The sequence below is a fragment of the Nannospalax galili genome, unplaced genomic scaffold, assembly GCF_000622305.1.
Source record: "Nannospalax galili isolate Female #2095 unplaced genomic scaffold, S.galili_v1.0 scaffold179, whole genome shotgun sequence".
NCBI classification, from domain to species: Eukaryota; Metazoa; Chordata; class Mammalia; order Rodentia; family Spalacidae; genus Nannospalax; species Nannospalax galili.
Genome location: NW_008342627.1, coordinates 1,206,926 through 1,226,592, shown reverse-complemented (window position 1 = coordinate 1,226,592; position 19,667 = coordinate 1,206,926). Strand labels below are relative to the sequence as shown.

At 48.3% G+C, this 19,667-nt stretch overlaps 1 protein-coding gene across 2 annotated transcripts; it reads left to right on the top strand.

Moving 5' to 3' along the window:
- Positions 1 to 984: 984 nt before the first annotated feature.
- Positions 985 to 19,643, top strand: Actl6a (actin like 6A). Of its 2 annotated transcripts, none has more exons than XM_008838660.3 (14): positions 985 to 1,178; positions 5,395 to 5,471; positions 5,626 to 5,800; positions 8,198 to 8,298; positions 9,555 to 9,652; positions 11,960 to 12,054; positions 12,345 to 12,451; positions 12,538 to 12,627; positions 13,890 to 13,951; positions 14,152 to 14,266; positions 14,413 to 14,493; positions 16,091 to 16,186; positions 18,097 to 18,183; positions 19,227 to 19,643. In XM_008838660.3, exons 1-14 carry the CDS (start codon positions 1,154 to 1,156, stop codon positions 19,305 to 19,307), a joined length of 1,290 nt encoding a protein of 429 aa, XP_008836882.1. In that variant the 5' UTR covers positions 985 to 1,153; the 3' UTR covers positions 19,308 to 19,643. The 2 variants fall into 2 exon arrangements, with proteins under 2 accessions (XP_008836882.1, XP_008836883.1); XM_008838661.3 differs by lacking the exon at positions 985 to 1,178 and adding an exon at positions 1,347 to 1,621.
- Positions 19,644 to 19,667: the final 24 nt, after the last annotated feature.

The window sequence follows — 19,667 nt, the reverse complement described above, 5'->3', positions numbered from 1 at the left end:
TCTTCAGCCCAAATAGGTATTTTAGCTCTCGGGTATAGTTTCTTACCTGCACAGGAGACATTCCGCACAGTATAGGTGCGGGATATCAATTTAACTTGTTGTAAGTGAATTGGTAGGCATTTAAATGCTGTTGATTTAAATGTATTACTGTATATTATAAACTCAAATTAATATTGTTTCAATATTTCATTATTAGAACCACCTTTTGGAGAACAGAACTTGAGTCCTCTGCAAGAGCAGCCAGTGCTCTTAATCTCTGAGCCATTTCTCCAAACCCTGTGTAGCGCATTTTTATTTTTGAGAACCTTTGTAGTTTAAAAAAACGTGCATTCGGGGCAGGAGAGATGGCTCGGTGGTTAAGAGCACTGACTGCTCTTGCAGAGGACCTGGGTTCGGGTCCCAGCACCCACAAGGCAGCTAACCCACAGTAACTCCAGTTCCAGGGGATCTGATCCTCTTTTCTGACCTCCGCAGGCATTGCACGACTCGAGTGCACTTACACATATGCAGGGAGTACACTCGTACACATAAAGAAAAATATTAAAACAACGCGCACTCATCACAAGCCCAGGCTAGGAGTCGCTAGGGGGTGGGACGACCTCAGGCTCCCCTCCACCGAGTTCCCACCGCTCCAGGGCGGAGGTCGAGCCCTGACGCTCAGACTAGCGCCTCTAACGAAACCCCGCCCACACAGCGGAGGCCCGGCCTACCCAAGAAGCTCCGCCCACATTCCCGCCCACCCGCAGAGCGCGGCTCCGGATCCTCCCGTGAAGCCCCACCCACCCTTCTAACCCCGCCCATCCGCCGAGTCTCGAGGCCCCGCCCCTCCGGCAGGGACTCAGCTCCTTCCCTTCCCCGGTCGTTTCGCCCTCCCGCCCCCTCGGCCGCCTTCATTGGCTGGGAGGGCTGTGCCGCGCAGAGTGCGGCAGAACCGAATTCTGATTGGCTGGAGAGGAAGCCGGGCCCCTCATGATTGGCCGACACGACAACCCAGCAAGAGTGGCTGCGCGGGGCGTGTGGCCGCCGCTTTGTTGCCGGAGGGGGCGGCGGTGGAAGTTGCGGGCTTGCGGGGCCGGTGCTCTCGGGGTCCCGAGCGCGGCTGCGGCGGTCCTTCTCCGGGTAGCCTTCGGCCCGCAGCCGCCCGACAGCAGCCATGAGCGGCGGCGTGTACGGCGGAGGTGAGCGAGCGCGGAGGCGCTGGAGGCGTGCGGGCCGGAACGGCCGGCCCGGTCCTCGCCGCTGCCGTTTCCCCCCGGTCCGCGGCGGGCCCTTCCGGTCCGCGGCCAACCCTTCCGGTCCCCCTGCGGGCCGCTGCCTCCCGATCCTCCCTTGCTCGGAGCCCGCGCGCGGCGAGCACCCGGTGCCGGCATCCGGGGCTAGCCTCGGGGGAGCGCGAGGGAGGGCCACGTCCTGGGTCCCGGGCTCCGCAGCCGGTGGGGACCGTTGGAGGTCTCCGTGTGGCGGGACGCCGGGTCCGACGCCCTCTGGGGCCGGGCCTCCGCCGGGGGCGGCTCTCTAAGGTTCCGGAGCGGCGTGGTGCGTGGCCCGACGGGCTGCGGCTGCTGCTGGCGGCTGGCTCTGGCGGTGTGACTGCAGCTGCAGGTGGTTGCGGAGCGCCGAGGTAGGCGCTGCTTGGTGGCGGGCGGAAATAGGCTCTTGGTACTTGAGCTGTTGCGGAAGACTTCTCAGGAGGATGCGCAGCGCGTCCTCTCCGCCTTTGCTTTCCCGGCATTGGCCCCGAACTCCGGGCTCTTAGGTAGCCAGCGCCGCCGACCAGCCGCCAGCCCCTCCTTTCGGTCCTTGGCTCTGGCTTCTCAGTGAGGGCAGATTTGCCTTTCCCGTTTCCTTCTTTCCTTCCCTTCCCCTCCTCTCCGCTTGATTGACCTCTTTCCCATCTAAACATTGCTGACAGCCTGTGCCCCGGCCTCGTAGTACTGACTGCACGGTGCAGGTTCACTGGTCACAGTGGAGGCTGTCCACTCCTTACAAAGCCGTGACTACGGTAGAAATGCAAGGTAATCTTGCAGCTAACAGGTACATGGACTTTCCCAAAGGCGTCACGGGCTTTGCATGTTCCTGCATCATTTAATCCACAGCACCCGTTTGCGGTGGTAAAGTATTGGAAAAAACTAATCAGCCAGCCCAAAGTTAAAAGATGGTCCTTAGTAATTTGGGAGCACATAGCTCTGGGATGAAGAAGACATTTCAGAAAATCCCATCTCACAGAAGTTACTTGGTTCCCCCACAGGTTGCTTTTCAAGTATATAACCACAACATAGTCACCAGTCACAGTCGGCATCCTCTTACTGGCTTCTACAGAAGAATAGATTTTTTTAATTTTTAAAATTTATTATTTTTATTTTATGTGTATGTATATTGCCTGCAAGTATGTAAGTGCACCGGTCGAATCCCCTGGAACTGGAGTTGTTAGCTGCTATGAGGGTGCTGGGATTCCCGGGTCCTCTGTAAGAACTGCCAGTGTTCTTAACCACTGAGCCATCTCTCCAGCCCCCGGAGGATTAGATCTTAATAACCATTTTGCATATGAAGCTTTAAAACTCAGGGGTAGAAATGTATGCAGCTGGCTTCTGGGCTTTTGCTGGCTGGCCTTGCGGTCAGTTGTCTGTCTTGGCACTTTAGATTTTCAGCTGATGTAAACAGACACCAGCAGCACAGTTTTGGTCAGTTGTTAGTTTCATCATTCCTGCATCCTCCTTCCCATCTAATATATGACCATAACAGTTCTCAGTTGTCCTCCGAGTAGCTGGCTTCCCAGTCCTGGGGGCACCTGGTCCAAACAAATCAAGACAGCCTTGCTACCTTCTGCGCAGATTACCAGCACTCAGCGTTTCCTTGGGACATTTGAGACCCGGTTGGAACCCTTATATCTTGATTCCTCAGAAAACCACTTCACCCTTAAACTCAAACTACTGCGGGAAAAGCTGTCAAAGTTTTTGTTAAATGAAATCATGATACTGCTCCTGTAAACGGTCTGAATCGATTTGCAGCACCCACAGCAGCCTGTAACTCCAGCTTCTGGGAATTCAGTGTCCCTGGCCTCCTCGGGCACCTGCACTCATGTGCACATACACATATACGTATAAACAATTAAAAATAATAAACATCTTAAAAAAATAATAAACATCTTTTAAGAAGAATCATGCATTTCTGGTAGAAAAAGTTCTAGTGCCCCCTTGAGGGGCTTATCTTGGAAACCCCTGGGCTTTTAACTGCCAGACAGACCACTGTCTGTGTCAGACCTCCCTCCCTCTGCCGTGCACCCGTACAGTGTCCATAGTGAGTGAAGTAGCTTTGTCTCTGACAGTTTGTGATTAGCTTTAAGACCAAGCGTTCTTATGTGTCTATATTGAGTCAGGAGGTCTGTACCATCATCCTAACTGCTGTGTAGTATTCCTGTGAGTGAACTGTAGCTTCTACTTCTCTGTGGAGAACTACCATGTTATTTCTTGGCAAGAGGTATGGCAGCAATAATCACAGCAGCTGACGTACTGTGCTTGTATGTATGTCAATGCACATTTAGTCATTATAGTGTCTTAGGAGATAGGAGGGCTTTTAATTTTATTTTACGTGTATGAGTGTTTTGCCTGCATGTATATAAGTGCACCACATGCGTGCAGTGCCCCAGGAGGCCAGAAGAGGGCGTCGGATGCTCTACAACTGGAGTTACAGACTAGTGTTAACTGCCATGTGGTTGCTGGGAACTGAACCAGAATCCTCTTACAAGAGCAGCAAGTGCTCTTAAGCGCTGAGACATCTCTCCAGCCTTGAGATAGGAGGTTTTAAGTACATTTCACACATTAGGAAAAAGAGGTAGAGAAGTTAGTAAATTGCTCAAGTTCATATAGGTAGTGAACATTGTACAGGTCTTGTTGAAAGCATGAGTTTCTCTACGCTGGATACATCTAAATTCATAATTGAAAAAAATCCATTAATAAATCAGCACCTGACGAAGTATCTGTTCTAAGAGGCCTGCTGTTTGGGGTAAAGTACTTGAAAAGGAGAGGCTTTTCTCTGAATTGACTAAAAGGAATTGCTGGTCTTTCTCAGTACTGAACTGTCTCCTGACACGGGGAATGTGTAGTTTCAGTGGAGCCGCCTTCTCAGGGCCCCGTTTGCCCGTGCAGTTACATGTGAACCCCAATGCCCCGTGCTCCCTGGTCTGCATGCGGCTTTGTTTAGCTCAGTTTCTTAATGGCATGAAACCTAACTTCCATAGTTGTCTGATTAGTACTCAGGTGTGCTGGGTGCTGTTCTTTGGCCCCCGATCCCCTCTCCACTCTCGGCACCTTCCTGTGCTGGTGAACAGGAAGAGGACCACCGTGGGCTGTCTTGGCCTCTGGCTTTAGCTCGGATCTGGCGATTGATAACCATACTCTGCTATGTGCTGTATAATCTGGTATACTTGTTAAAAGGCACCCCCGTCCCCTTTGCCCCCCTATGCTAAAAGTGTCCCAGTTTGGACACTGAATTACAGTGTCTCCCTGTGGTTGGAATGGGAGGGTGTTTATCACTAGGTCTGCCCCTCTGTCAGCCTTGGCTGCCTGCGTCTCTCAGCTGATGTCACAGCTCCTCAGCCCTTCCCACAGCTTCCCTCCAGGTTCTGGTTGCTGTTCCTTCTTGTCCCTCAGTCCCAAGGCTGGCATGAATCCCTGTCACCAGGTGTGCTGGTGTGCTGGATACTTTAGTGTCAACTTGACACACCTGGGTTGAGGGGAATTGCCTCTACTGGACTGCCCTGTGGCCATGTCTGAGGGGCATATTCTTGATGAGTGATGTGGGAGGGCCCAGCCCATGTGGGTGGTGCCACCCCTGGGCAGGTGGGCCTGTGTTGCATAAGAAAGCAGTCTGAGCAGGGGCCAGGGAGCAAGCCAGTAAGCAGCGTTCCTCTATGGCCTGTGTTCCAGCTTCTGCTTCCAGGTTCCTGCCTGAGTTCCTACCTTGGGCTCCCAGATGAACTGTGACCTGGGATATGTAAGCTAAATAAACCCTTTCCTACCCAAGTTGGTAATGGTCAGAGTGTTTTGTCACAGCAGTGAAGAAACAAGCCAGAACACTAGGGTACCAGACTCTGCCTTCTGTCTTTTTATGCTTTGACTCTAAGTATTTGTAAATAGTCCCTTTAGTGAGTAGAATTACTTCCATTTTTAGTGTTCCATCTTTGTCCTGATTAAACCTCCACCGATTCACAGTGTATGACTTGCCATATTTTATTTAAGTGGCTCTTTAAGGTGTATTTAAAACTAGGTTCAAGCTAGTGATAATATGAATGTATTTACAGTTTTCGCATATTCTGATTTTACACACGTTAAATATGCCTTTAATTTCCATAGGACACTTAGAGGTTGCAAGTGTAATTCTCTTTAATCTCTTCAGATGAAGTCGGCGCCCTTGTTTTTGACATTGGATCCTATACCGTGCGGGCTGGCTATGCTGGCGAGGACTGCCCCAAGGTAAGAGCAGGGTGAGAATTGCTCAGATCTGCAGGAGTCAATTATGCACAGTTAAGTTCAAGCAGAGGTTCAGAAACAATATGGCACCAGACCCTAGTTAAGAAAACTCCCAGGAGAAGCTGGTGGACCTCATGTTGCGTCTTTGGCTCTCCAGGTGGATTTCCCCACGGCCATTGGTATGGTGCTGGAGAGAGACGATGGGAGCACGCTCATGGAAATTGACGGCGATAAAGGCAAACAGGGTGGCCCCACCTACTACATAGACACCAATGCGCTGCGCGTGCCCAGAGAAAACATGGAGGCCATCTCGCCACTCAAGAATGGGATGGGTATGCCTTTGACTAGAGTGGGGTGTGAGGGACCTTTCAGATAGAAAGCAGCCTCTTACAAGTTGGACAGCAGAAGCTTTTGTCTTGTGTTTTTAAATTCCTCAAACTGATGTACTGGGCACCTAGAATACACAGATGCCTAAGAAATGTTCCCTTTCCTTAAGGAACTCAGGCTCAGGAGAGCTAGGTGTATGCCTAGACAGCTGTATGCTGTGGAGAACGTGCTATGTAGGTGTGCTCAGTAAACAATGGGATTAGAGAGCAGAGGTGTTAGGGATCGTGATGGTTTTTACAAAGTAGTAACTTGCTGAATCTTGACCAGTGAGTAAGGACTCACCTGGCTGATAGGGCAGAGCAGAGCAAAGGGACCAGCATGGAAGAGGGGAGTCGTGGGAAACACTTGTGAAGTGTCATGGACTGTAAGCTTGTAGCCGAAGGCTGGCCCTGAAGAAATTGAAGTAGAGACAGTGGAGTGCTTGTATTTGCTGCCCTGAAAGCTTTCTGTGACTGTAGTATGTGGGGGTCAACTGGGCAGGAAGGTCAGAAGAGTGAGACTTTCAGATGAGAGATGAAGAGGTTCTGGGGCTGGAGAGATGCTCGGTGGTAGAGAGCACTGGCTGCTCTTGTAGAGGACCAGGGTTTGGTTCCCAGCACCCACATGGTGGCTGGCAGCTGTCCATGGCTCTAGTTCTAGGGATCTGACACCTCTGACCTGGGTATTGCATGCTTGCACGCAGAACACTCCTGCTCATAGAATGAAGGTAAATGAATACAGAGATTTAATTGTACTGCCGATGGCAGAGAGCCAAGTCGTGTTCAGGTATCTAGGGAAGATGCTGCTAAGTGATTGAAGAGGTGAAGAGGAGGAAATGGAGGGCAAAAGACTCTGTACTGAAGAATCGAAATGGGAGGAGAACGGGTCACTCTTAGAGAAGCTCATCCGGCCACTCATTAGGAGGACTTAGAGGATGAGCACGCTCAGAAGGAAACTGTCACAGGCAAAGGAGATGGGGACAGAGTGCAGAGGAGCTGAGAGGCTCCTCACTAGGATGGCACAGGTGGTGCTTCCTGCCTCAGCAGCAAGTAGAAACAACAGGTGTTGTCCACTAGGGAGCACGCTAGAGACTCAGTACCTGGGCTTTACTGGGGCTGGCCACAGAGGTACTACCTCTGCCTAGCCTGCACCAAAGCATTAGACACAGAAGGAAGTACTGTTCAGCACAGACTGCCTTGTACAAACAGGTTAGGCATTGTGACATCTCGCTGTTGGGAAACGTTTTACCAGTGCAGGGAACTGTTTACTAGTCAAGCGTCCAGACTGGGGTGGGCGGGGGGAATATGTCTGTGTGGCAGCTCTTACACACAGCATGTGAGTGAGTTCATTGACTTCACAGTATTTGGGACGTTGGTAACAATCCAGGCGTTTAAGGTTATGGGGAAACATTTAAGATGTGGAATTGCATTATATCACCCAGAAAGGATTTGGAGCGTGTTAGGAATTGGCTTTCTAGTGAAAACGTGTTCTGTATCTAGCCTGTAGAGAGAAAGCACAAAGGCTGTGAAGCTGGGGTGCTGGGGGTTCAAGAAGAGATAGTTGGGCATGCGGAGTCAAGTTCTCAGTCTCAGGGGTGGTGCTGAGACACGGTAAGGCGTCAGGTTCGGGATACTGATGAAATCCAGACCAGATGGGTCTGTGGGGCGTATTGCATGGATAATGACGTTTATAAAGCCTTGTAGCTAAGAGTGCCAAGTGATTTTGAAATGCCGGGTGCGGTAGAATGGGAACTGTCCTGTGAACTGCCCCTGCTCGTGAGCGACTCACTGGAGTGTGAAGGCTGCATCTTGAAGCACCTGCTGCTCTGAATTCTTTCTTTCTTTTTTATGGGGCTTAATCCCTTCTGAAGAGGTAAAACCCTAAAATCTCTTAAGGATTAGATAAAAGCTCCCAAATATTTTTGACATTTTTAGCCTTTGGAATGGAGTAGGTTGCAAGAGGCCCAAGGACATTTTTAAACATCTTTTCATCTTATTTTTCTCAGTAAGCTTTTTAAGCATTAGTTCTGGTTCAGTCAGGTCAGGTCCAGTCGGGTGCAGTTGCGTCTGGACCCGAACTGCTTTTGCATTTTCTCTTTGCATTCTGCTTATAGCTCTAAAAAGAACTCACTTAGTAATGCTGGTTCGGTGTTTTATTTTTGGTGTCTGTTAAATGGCTCAGTTGGCCGAGGTCTGAAAGGACCTAGAACAGATGGTGTGCGAGGGGAAGCAGTGGTGTCTTCTGGAAAGCGAGCAGGCTCTGTGCACTGGGGTCATTTACAGTCACGGGAACAGTCTTCATCTTAAAGGTGCTTGTTCGTCTTCAGCTAGGCTTTGTTTCAAGCTGTGACTCTTATGTTCTAGTCGAGGACTGGGACAGTTTCCAGGCCATTTTGGACCACACCTACAAGATGCACGTCAAATCTGAGGCCAGCCTGCACCCTGTTCTCATGTCGGAGGCACCGGTGAGACCCGCTTCTTTTCCAGCTTCTCTGGTTTTGTTCTTTTTCTTCCTTTTGTTTCCTACTCTGTTTATTAGTATTTTGTTTGTTATTTTTATTTTATGTATGTGAGTGTATTGCCTGCATGTGTGTAAGTGCACCCGTGTCCTGTAATGCTGGTGGAGGTCAGAAGAGGGTCTCAGATCCCCTGGAACTGCAGTTACAAACGATCGCTCGTTAGCCACCATGTGGGTGCTGGGACTCAAACCCAGGTGCTCTGCAAGAGCAGCCAGGGCCCGTTTCCTACTCTTGAAAATTTCTTTTTTTTCTTTTTAAATTAATTCATCCATCCTGTGTGTGTACATGTGTATGTGGGTACATTTGTGGGTGATGTGCCAGTGTGCCTGTAGAGGTCAGAAGGGAGCTTGCAGGAGTTAGCTCTCTCCTGTGTGGGTCCCAGGGATCTAACTCAGGCAGGCCTTTCTCCTTACCAGCCAGAGCCTTTACCCCCTGAGCCATCTTGCCAGCCCTCCTTTCTCTTTTAAAGAGGCATAGAAGTTTGAAAACTGGGGGAAAAGATTAATTCTAAATACTGTTAATAACTTCTAGAGAGGTCTAGACTGCAGTCTCTAGTGAACTTTCTCTAGGACAGACAACGCCCACAGGATTCATTTGCTGCTGTTTCTTATGGTTCGTCTATGAGTATCATTTATACCATTTACAAGTGGGGCAATTAGGTGTTTTAAAATTCATATTTAGGGGACTGGAGAGATGCTTCAGACGTTAAGAGCACTGACTGCTCTTGCAGAGGACCTGGGTTCAATTCCCAGTACTCACATGGCTGCTGACAACTGTCGGTAACTCCAGTTCCAGAGGCTCTGACACTTTCTTTTGACCTCCAAGGGCATTGCACAACACAAGTGCACTTAAACATATGCAGGCAATACACTCATACATGTAAAATAAAAAAATAATAAATAAAACAATTTAAAATTCATATTTAGGATTTGGGGTACCAGGTATAATATCTGATAATACTTTGTTTTTAAAAATCTTAATTTCCTTGTGATCTGAAAGTCTTATTTCTAGAACTTGTAGTGTGGTAGTTTTACCTATTGAATAATAAAATTTAATTTATAGTTTATTAAATAGAAAGGGAGTAAAACTAGAGGCAAAACGACTAGTATTTCTGTTCTTAGTAGTTCACATTTTCATTTATGGCTTTTCCATGTGGTCGGCATTTTCGTCAGTAACTTGGGTCTCTTCCTGTCCTTGTCAAGTGGAACACCAGAGCAAAGAGGGAGAAGCTGACAGAGCTGATGTTTGAGCACTATAGCATCCCGGCCTTCTTCCTTTGCAAAACTGCCGTCCTGACAGCGTATCCTTAGAAGAAAGGGGCGGTGGGCAGTGTGGCATCCACGCGGGTGACACTGCTCCGGACATGCCCTGGCAGAAACCCTGCCCTCCCTGCTTTTCAGCTTTGCTACGTTCTGAGCTGTGTTCTATTCCTGGTACGTGTTCATTGTGCATAGTGTCGGATTCCATGAAGACAGTGTCCTTCAAATATCATGACTTTGACCATATTCACCCCTTTCCTCCCGTTAGATTCCTTTTCCCTCCTGGTAGTGTCCCTTTTCCCATTCTGTGTGTGTTTGTGTGTGTGTGTGTGTGTGTGTGTGTGTGTGTGTGTGTGTGTGTGAACACTTACCTGTAAAGAGTTCCTGGATCCACAGATAACAGTATGTGCATTGTTGGTCTTTCATGTCTGGCTTATTTTTCTGGGATGATTTCCAGTTTCCCAGCAAACAACACAGTTTCATTCCTTTGGATGGAGCAAAGCTCCACTGTGCATGCATACCACATTCTCCTCCTGCACTGATTGACATCACCAGGAGCTGGCTGCATGACTTGGCTGTATGAGAACCGCTGTGGCAAATGGGCAGTGTGTCTGCAGTGTGCTGTCTCCGTCATTCAGGCATCAGCCCAGGAGTGGCAGAGCTGGGGTAGGTGTGTGGTCTTCCCTGTATACCTAGTGCTGTGTTTTTGGAGAACCTCTTTATTGATTTTCTGGGTGGCTGAACTAAGTCATATTCTTTGTCTTTTTCTTTTTTGTCTTTTTGAGACAGCGTCTCCCTGTAGTCCTGGAACTCTCTATGTAGACCAGGCTGGCCTCAATTCACCTGCCTCTGCTTCCCAAGTGCTGGAATTAAAGGTGTGTGCCACCATGCCCTGCCTAAGTCACATTCTTTCCAGCAGTAGGGGTAAAGGTGCTCCTTCCGCATGTCCGTACCAGCTTCTCTGTACCAGCTTCCCTGTAGCCCCAGCTGTCTTGGAACTCAGACTCACTATGTAGACCAGGCTGGCCTTGAACTCACAGAGATCCGCCTGCCTCTGCCTCCCGAGTGCTGGGACTAAAGGTGTGCACCACCATGCCCAGCTTCGAAATCTGTGGTTTTAATTTGCGTTCTGATGGCTTAGGGAGTTAAAGCGGTTTTGCGTATGTTTATTGGCCATTGGTAATTCATCTTTTAAGAATGGTCTTCATTTTATTAACCCCGTTGTTGATTAGGTTGCTTATCTGGTTTCGTTTTTTTGTTCTGTGTGTATTAGATGTACGCCAATTGAACTTCCCATTCTGTAGGCTGCTGGGCTGGTACTTCTGAAAGCTGTTGAAAATGCCCTTCTGCTGTAAGCCAGGATGGCTTTCCTGAGTTCGCTCTCTGCTTTAGACCGGACTTCTCTTGTAGCTCCAGACCACCACATTCTCTCGTTTCCACTGGGTCATAGCTGGATTTCCAGGAATGGGTCAGGTGTCTCCTTGCTTCTGGATGAGGACATGAACTGATCTCTGCTACACAGGACATCCCTCAGGGCAGAGATGGCCTGGGGCCTTTTCTGTCTGAGCAGAGTTAGTGGCTGCTCTGCCTCTTCCTTCCCCATTCTCTGTCCCTCCTTTCCTTCCTCTGACGTGTTATCCAATCCACCAGAGTCTGGAGGGACAGAGTAGATGCTCAGTAAGGATCCTGTGAGCCAGTGGGTGGCTCAGCTCCACACTAGGCACCTGACCTTCTGCAGTACTCAGCTGAGGGAAGCAGCATCTGCCTTTTCACCAGCTGTTGAGTCCACCCGGACTTGCTTGTCTTTCCTACTGGCTGGATGGAGACAGGAGTCGTCCTCAGCTGCCCAGCAACCACAGTGGCTCTCAGTGCTCAGTGAGCACAGGCCCCACCTCAGGCCCCCAGCCTCAGTGCTCTTGCCAGGGTTTTGTAAATCTTGTTAAAATACATCCCAGGTTATTGAAAATTCTTTGGTCAAACTCTGGAAGTTTGCAGCAATCGGTCTGATTTCAGCCAGCTCCAGGAAAGGCTCTTCCTAGACTCTCTGGAAGTCCTGCTATGGAAGTTTGTTTTTGTTTTTTTAGCAATTTATTTTTTTATTTTTATGTTTTTAAATTTTATTTGTATGAGTGTATTGCCTGCATATATGTGAGTGCACCGGTGTCGTGTGGAAGTTTGTTTTTAAGTGGAATTATTAATGACACGATGTTCCTTCCTAGAATTACTTCAACACACTTTAAATGATAACGTGTGTGTTTAAAAACTCTGGTTAAACATGGAGCACCCACCTTTCACAGTGCATTTTGGTTTAGAGCCTTGTGGCTTTCTTCCTTAACATTTTCAACCAGATTTGCTAATGGTCGTTCTACTGGGCTGATTCTGGACAGTGGAGCCACACACACCACTGCAATCCCAGTCCACGATGGCTATGTTCTGCAGCAAGGTAACTCCCTCACCGGGCAGGGGGACCCTCCCTATCAGGAGGCAGTTAATGCAGACAGAACAGGAACTGGACTGTTGGAGCATGCTGATCCCAAGTACTGTTTTTACTATGAGTATGTTTAAATCGTCAGTGTATGTTGTGTCTTACACTGATGGCTTTCTGCTTTGACAGGACAGTTTAGTTACTGCTACTTGAGAAGCTCCCCATGTAAACACGTTCACAGTGCAGATCTGTGTTGAGTGAGGAATTCGGACCTGCTGCTCTTTCAGCCTTGTTGGTTTGATTCTCAGGCATTGTGAAATCCCCTCTTGCGGGAGACTTCATCACCATGCAGTGCAGAGAGCTCTTCCAGGAGATGAACATAGAGCTGATTCCTCCATACATGATTGCAGCAAAGGTAAGGACTGAGGGGGTTTCTAGTGAGCTCTGGGCCCTTCCTGTGATGGCAAGTCTATTAACTTAGTATGTGCTCTTGGTTTTCAGGAGGCTGTTCGAGAAGGCTCTCCAGCAAACTGGAAAAGAAAAGAGAAATTGCCCCAGGTCACAAGGTCTTGGCACAATTACATGTGTAATGTATGTGGCCTTTCATTTGACTAGTGTTAAGTCCTTGTATAGAATATGGGGACTTTATATTTCAAGTTCTATACATATAATTTAGAAATTGGGTATTTTCATATGTATGGCTGTTTTGTCTGCATATATGTAAGTGCACCCGTGTCATGCAATACCTACAGAGACCAGGAGAGGGCATCAGATCCCCCGGAACTGGAGTTAATGTGGTTGTTAGCTGTCATGTGGGTGCTGGGGACCGAATCTAGGTCCTCTGCAAGAGCAGCCAGTGCTTTTAACTGCTGAGCAGCTCTCCAGCCCCTCAGATTCTCTATTTTAATGATATGTGACAAAATTAGCAGCTTGGCTGCAGAGTACCTTCCATGTTAGTGAAACGGTCTCTGCAGACAGCTTGATGCTGGTGAGAGTGGGAGTTTCGGTTTTAGGGTAGGAACGAGTGAGTGTTTTGCTCTTTTGCACTGGTTTTTTTTGCGGGGGGGATAGGAAAGTGAGTGAGTTTGTGTAGAACCTTCTAGTACAGCTTGGGTATGTCTCTCCAGCATTAATCAGACGTGTGTGACGGCTTTAGCAATGAGCCAGTGAGAGAGAGACCTTTACCAAAAATCTGTCTGAATGTGTAGACCTGGGTATGGTGGAGGTGGTAAAACAGTCTGCCATCCCATACATAATGTAGTAAAGGGGTGTAGGAGTTGAAGAGTGGACTCTGAGCATTGGGTACCTACACTGTGTGTAAGGACATGAAGAATTGTGAGGATTAAAGTTTTACTTAGATTTTAGGCCAAATTTTTCCTTATCAGCTTATAGGTCATGTACATTTCACAGCAAAAAGTTTAACTTTTATATGTAGTCATTACAGTTTTTATGTAAAATGTGGTATCTTAGCATGTATGTATGTGCAGGTAATGGCAATGTGGCTTTTAAATCCATGCTGTTTCTGAGGAACAGCTGCTGGGGGCTGGCTGGTTTGGCAGGACCCTGGGTTGGCTACCAGTTGTTTCTGCCTCTTGGTTTTGTTCCTTAAATGTTGCAGTTTAGATGATGTAATTGGCACATTAAAGTTACAGACGTATTTGATTTATGCTCTCAGCTGTAAACTCTCCTGTGCATGTGCAGAATTGGGTCTCTTGCTGGTAGAGTTAATGCTCTTCAGATTACTCACTACCCCAAACTGGTCTGATCTCAGGTGGCAGACTGTCAGCTTGAAAGCCTATTGTGTAGATGCCAGAGGTGGATTCCAACCTTGTTCCTTCATCTTTTCATCCTAGTGTGTCATCCAGGACTTCCAGGCCTCGGTTCTTCAAGTGTCGGACTCCACTTACGATGAACAGTATGTCTTCTCTGCTTCAGAATGATTTTCTCTTTCATTTTAGAGAGTTCTAGAATGTGTTTAGCCTGAAAGTACAAAGTGTGTGCTGACTGCTACTTTTAGATATTCTGAATTTCGTAGAGATTGGCAGCTCTTAGTGGTTTGTAATTCTGAGGAGAGGTTGTTTTTGCCTCACTTGAAGCAGCGTCTCATGTTTTCAGAGTGGCGGCACAGATGCCTACGGTCCACTATGAATTCCCCAACGGTTACAACTGTGACTTCGGTGCCGAGAGGCTGAAGATCCCCGAGGGGTTATTTGATCCTTCCAATGTGAAGGTACAAAAGCTGGTTTTGTGACTGGCGTGGTTTTTCCTGTGCAGAGCGTCCGTGTGATTAGAGAGCCTGAGAGAGGCTGATGTTGGCAGATTGGGCTTTGCGACGCAGGTTTTCCCTGTGAACGCTCACTCTGTCTCCCGTTCTAGGGCTTATCTGGAAATACCATGCTGGGAGTCAGTCATGTCGTCACCACAAGTGTTGGAATGTGTGACATTGACATCAGACCAGTAAGTACCCGTTTCCTCTTCTCGTGTCTCTGACAGCCCTGAAGTGCCCCAAGGTAACTTTTGGGCTGGCAGCTTTCTCCACTTTCTCCGAAGGCCGTTTTATAGTAGCATACGTAAGGAAATGGAGCCCCAGCAGAGGAACGAGCAGAACTGTGAGCCACCCAGAGTGGCTCCGGCCACAGTGACAGTGAAAGACGAAGGGTTCTCCTCAGCTGAAGTCCTTGTCAAGTCCAGGGCTGCTCAGGGCAACAGCCGAAGGACATGGAGGAGTGAGAGCTGCTCTTACTGAAGTGTCTCCTGTTGGTTTGGTCTTAATTGCAGATGAGGCACTTTTGCATTTTCTGTTTAAAAATTGAGATGATTTAGGAGCTGGAGAGATGGTTCAGCAGTTAAGCGCACTGGCTGCTCTTGCAGAAGACCCAGGTTCAGTTCCCAGCACCCGCATAGCAGCTAACAACTATCTGTAACTCCAGTTTCAGGGGATCGGACTCCCTCTTCTGACCTCTTCTGGCCCCCACGGGCATTTCTCACACATGGTGCACTTAGATACATGCACGCAGAACACATAGACACGTTGAAAAATAAAAAAGTTAAAAATGTAGATGATCTAGATGCTCGGAATAGATTTTAAAATAAGAACACAGCCATTTACAAAGCAGCTGGCACTTAGCTCTCCTGTACGGACTTTCAGATTAGAAGTATCTGCCCTGTAAGCAGGAACTGTTTGATTTGGGCGGCTGCAGTCTGGCCTGAAAAAGTTTCCACACAGCCCTGCTGAGGAGAAAGATCATGTTTTGGCTGGGACGGTTTCCAAAGTGTCTCATCTGTCCTGATCATGAAATGGTCTCATCTAACTTTAAATATCACAACTTTTCAGATGAACATTCGAAGATGAAGTTATTATAAAACGTACCTCTAATGTTAGCAGCTGTCTCCTGAAAATTTTACGAAGTTTAGAATAACTTTTTAAGTTAGTGGCCCTTGGGCTGGCATGATGTCTCAGTGGGTAAAGGTGTCTGTCACCGAAGCCCAACAACCTGAGTTCAAACCCCAGCACCCACAAGATGGAAAGAGAACCGACTCCCACAAGTTACCCTCTGACCTCCACGCATGTGCCATGGCATACATGCACCCAAAGTTAGTGGTTTTTTAGGCAGGGTGCACACTTGAGTCTGGAGTCTTACTTGTGCGAAGCTGGTATGCAGGAACGCTCCCAGGCAAGCCAGTAATACCAACATGGAGAGGCATAGCGTCAGGTCACTGGTTCTATAGAAAGGAAACAGTGGGGCTCACTGTGTAGACCAGGCTGAACTTGAACTCACAGAGACCTACCTACTTCTGCCTCCCAAGTACTGTGATTAAGGCATGTGCCACCACACCCAGCTGGCCTTTTTTTTAAAAGACAGTATCTCACTGTGTAGCCCAGGCTGACCTCAAATTTGTACTCCTTCTGCCTCAGCCCCTGGAGCACTGGAATTACTGGCTTGTGCTCCCAGCTGCCATGACTTGGTTGGGAACTTGGGTTCAACAGCACCAAACAGCATCATGAAACTGGGAAGCACTGGACGTGTTTGACTTTCTGTCCTGTCTGTCCTAGGGCCTGTATGGCAGTGTGATTGTAGCGGGGGGCAATACGCTCATACAGAGTTTCACTGACAGGCTCAACAGAGAGCTTTCTCAGAAGACTCCCCCGGTAAGTTCCGCTTGACTCTGCGCTTTCCCTGTGGTGTCCTGTGCGTATGATGTGGTGCCCTCAGCAGCCAGGATTTCCTAGATGGGCTTCTCTTCTGAACCAGAATCTGTCCTTCTCGTCAGTGTTTGAGTGTGTGTGCACAGGTGTTCAGAGGCCAGAGGCCATCGTGGATCTCTTCCTCTGGTTCTCCATGGCACAGTCACCGGGTACACTGCAGTCGTTTTCAGAGGAGAATCTGGAAGGTGGTTTACAGCGTTTATCAGTAATGACAGGCATAATGTTCATACTTAAAAGGAATCAATCACATGGGGCTTAATATTGTCTGTAGAATTTGCCTGTCTTTTGGCTTATGTTTTACACAGCTGTATGTGTACAGTTAAAAGTGCTATTGGAGTGTTGATCCAGTTAACATGATTGACATCTGCGTTCTTGGAGAAAAGAGTCTGATCTACAGTCCATGTGTGGTGACAGTTCTGACCACTAGGTTTCATAGAACACCCCGAATACGAACAGAGGCATGGGTAATCCAGAGATGGCACGCACTGCACTTCCAGAGGACCAAGTTCAGTTCCTGGCACCCATGCTGGTGCTCACAGTCGCCAATTTTTCCAGCTCCAGAGAATCCAACACCCTCTCCTGGACTCCACAGGCACCTAGACTCCCCCATGTGTGCATGAATATGTACACACACACACACACACACACACAATTTATAGTGATGAGATAAATCTTTAATATAGAAACCAGTGTCCATTGTGTGATTAAAGTTAGGGAAAATGTCAGGTTTCATCTTGTCGCAGTGTTCTCCTTCCCGTGTGTGTCTGCCGCTGACACCCCAGCACCCTGCCACTCCACATAGGTGTTTATGTAGGGTGACCTGTAGGAGCAACCCCAGAGAAAGGCTCCTAGGGAGGGAACATCTCTTGATGAAAGGGAGGTGGAGACTGTACTGGGCCACGCTTGACGGTGCAGATCTGTCATCTGGCTGCTGGAGGAGAAGGCAAGAGGACCACAAGTTCCTCCTGTGCTACAGTGTTTAAAACAGAAGTAGTGATCTTTGGTTTTCTGAGACAGGGTCTTACCCCATAGTCACACTGGTCTGGTCTGGAACACCTTATACAGACCAGGCTGGCCCCAACTGGTAGCAGTCTTCCACCCTGGGCTCCGTAGTGCTGGGGTTGCAGGACCTCCATGCTTGGCAGAAGCAGAAATATGGAAGGCAAGCAGTGTGATGAAAACCTGAGATCTCACCCCTGCATCTTGATTTAGAAGGGCTGGGATAGTGAGGGGTGGGGCAGACTTGGGATGGAGGTGATGTGAAGAGCAGGGAGCAGGCGCACCCTGAGGTGCTTCTCCATCATAGGGCACACTGTGAGCGTGCTCCTTTGAGTGTCCTAAAACGGGCTGGCTGTCTTACTGCTTTTTGTGCCAATTCGTTATGGTTGTTGGGAGTTACACGCATATGTAAATCGTTGTATCGTTAAGTGAGATTATAAGTAAAACTTAAAGAGCCATCGTAAATATGTTCAAGAGAAAAGACAAAGATCTCTATCTGACCCATCTTTATTGCTGAAGAAAATCAAGGTCCACGGGTGGTGTCACGGAAGCTACTGAATGAGTTAACAGCACCATGACATGCAGGTTTCAGTGCTTGGAGTCCAGGATTTTTTCCGACCTGGCACAGTGTTACATGCCTGTAATTCCCCATCTTCCTAACGCTTCTACGGTTTGTTTTCTTACTACGTGTTCTTTAAGAACCTTCCTGTGAAGTAGCCTAAGTTGTGCCTGCTCTGAGCCTGGCCGTGTGCTAGCTCCAATCTTCAGTCAGCAGCTTCCAGGCCACGGGACACTGAAGCCTCGCGGTGTGGACTGAGCCCAGGCTCTGCTGTTCTGACCTTTCTCTGTTGCAGAGCATGCGGCTGAAACTCATCGCAAACAACACGACAGTGGAGCGGAGATTCAGTTCCTGGATTGGTGGCTCCATTTTAGCGTCTTTGGTTAGTAAACTATTATATAAAAATACTCTTTAAAAAATATTTTTATTTTATGTGTATGAGTGAACTGCCTGCATGGGAGTGCACCGTGTTGTCGGAAGAGGGTGTCGGAGCCCCTGGAACTGGAGTTTCAAATGGTTATTTAGCTGCCACGTGGGTGGTGGGAATGGAACCCGGGTCCTCTGCAAGAGCAGCCAGTGCTCTTAACCACTGAGCCATCCCTCCAGCTCCCAAAATGAACATTCTTAATTGGCTTAAATATAGCACCAAAAATACCAGATTTAGTAAAAAACAACCCCAGTGCTTTACTCTTGCGTGTCTAACTGCCAGAGTGGAGGCAGTCACTAGCTTATGCATATACACATGTATGCGACTACAGGGAGACTACAGTTGGCTCAAGCTTGCAGTCGTCCAGCCTCAGCCTCCTAGTGCTGGGATCACAGGCCTGCACGGCACCCGTCTGTTCTAATACAAGAAAACACCTCGTCTTAGTGGACGTCTGTCAGTATACACTGGGTTTCTCCTTTCAGATGGGTAGAACTATGAACACAGTCGTGCCTCTGCGTCTGACACACTGCATGTTCTGGGCAGGCCTCATACAGTGCATATAATGTTAGCCATTCCTGTTCAAAGTCTCGGTGGTGCCCAGATGTTGGTGAGGCCGTCAGAAGCTGGTTCTTGGGGCCTGTGAGACCATGGTGCTGGTCTTGAATCAGGAGATGGCCTTGTGAGCCTCAGGAGACCAGTCCCCTTGACCTCCAAAGAGCAGAAGTAAATGCACTTGGGCCCAGGTAGTCTCCATCATGCTATAGATGCGGCAAGCCACCTGGCTGACCCTTCCTGACTTTGGTCTTCTAAGCTCAGTGCAGTGCAACAGGTGTCGAGGCTTCAGCGGTCTAAGGCTGGTTTTAGAAGCGGCAGAGTGGTGGGCACTGTTCTTGGGGAGGGAGTTGTCAGATACTTGAGTATAGTGCCTTGACAGGGCAGGGTACCAGGTGATGCTAAGAGCTGAGGGGCGGGTACCACACGCTGTTTCTACCCTACAGGGAACCTTCCAGCAGATGTGGATTTCCAAGCAGGAGTACGAGGAGGGGGGCAAGCAGTGCGTGGAGAGGAAGTGCCCCTGATCGCCGCTCCTCACTGCCGCGGTAGTGCACTCAGGAAACCACCATCTTTTGTAGAATGTTTATACGTGTTTGCATATTTCAATTTCCACTTACAATTTTTTAAGGCTTTAACTGGCTCTATAAATTAAAATGAGTTTGTGCTTTCCTTGAAATGCACTTATTCTTATTACAAGCATTTTATAATTTTGTATGAATGTCTATTTTCTCTAAGTACTTTGCTTTCAGTACTCCCAGCTCACCCGGAGGTTGGTGGGATTGCTTTTTATTGACTAGTAAAAGTTACTGCCTATGCTTTTGACCTTAGGCTTACAAAACTAAATAAAAATCACTACTCATTCCAGAACTGTAGTTTGGACTGTT

Excerpts from the sequence above, each read along its gene's own strand:
- Actl6a (XM_008838660.3), top strand. The coding sequence starts at position 1,154 with ATGAGCGGCGGCGTGTACGGCGGAG. Across the intron at positions 5,472-5,625 it reads CTGGCGAGGACTGCCCCAAG|GTGGATTTCCCCACGGCCAT; the intron begins GTAAGAGCAGGG and ends TTGGCTCTCCAG. Across the intron at positions 12,452-12,537 it reads CATACATGATTGCAGCAAAG|GAGGCTGTTCGAGAAGGCTC; the intron begins GTAAGGACTGAG and ends CTTGGTTTTCAG.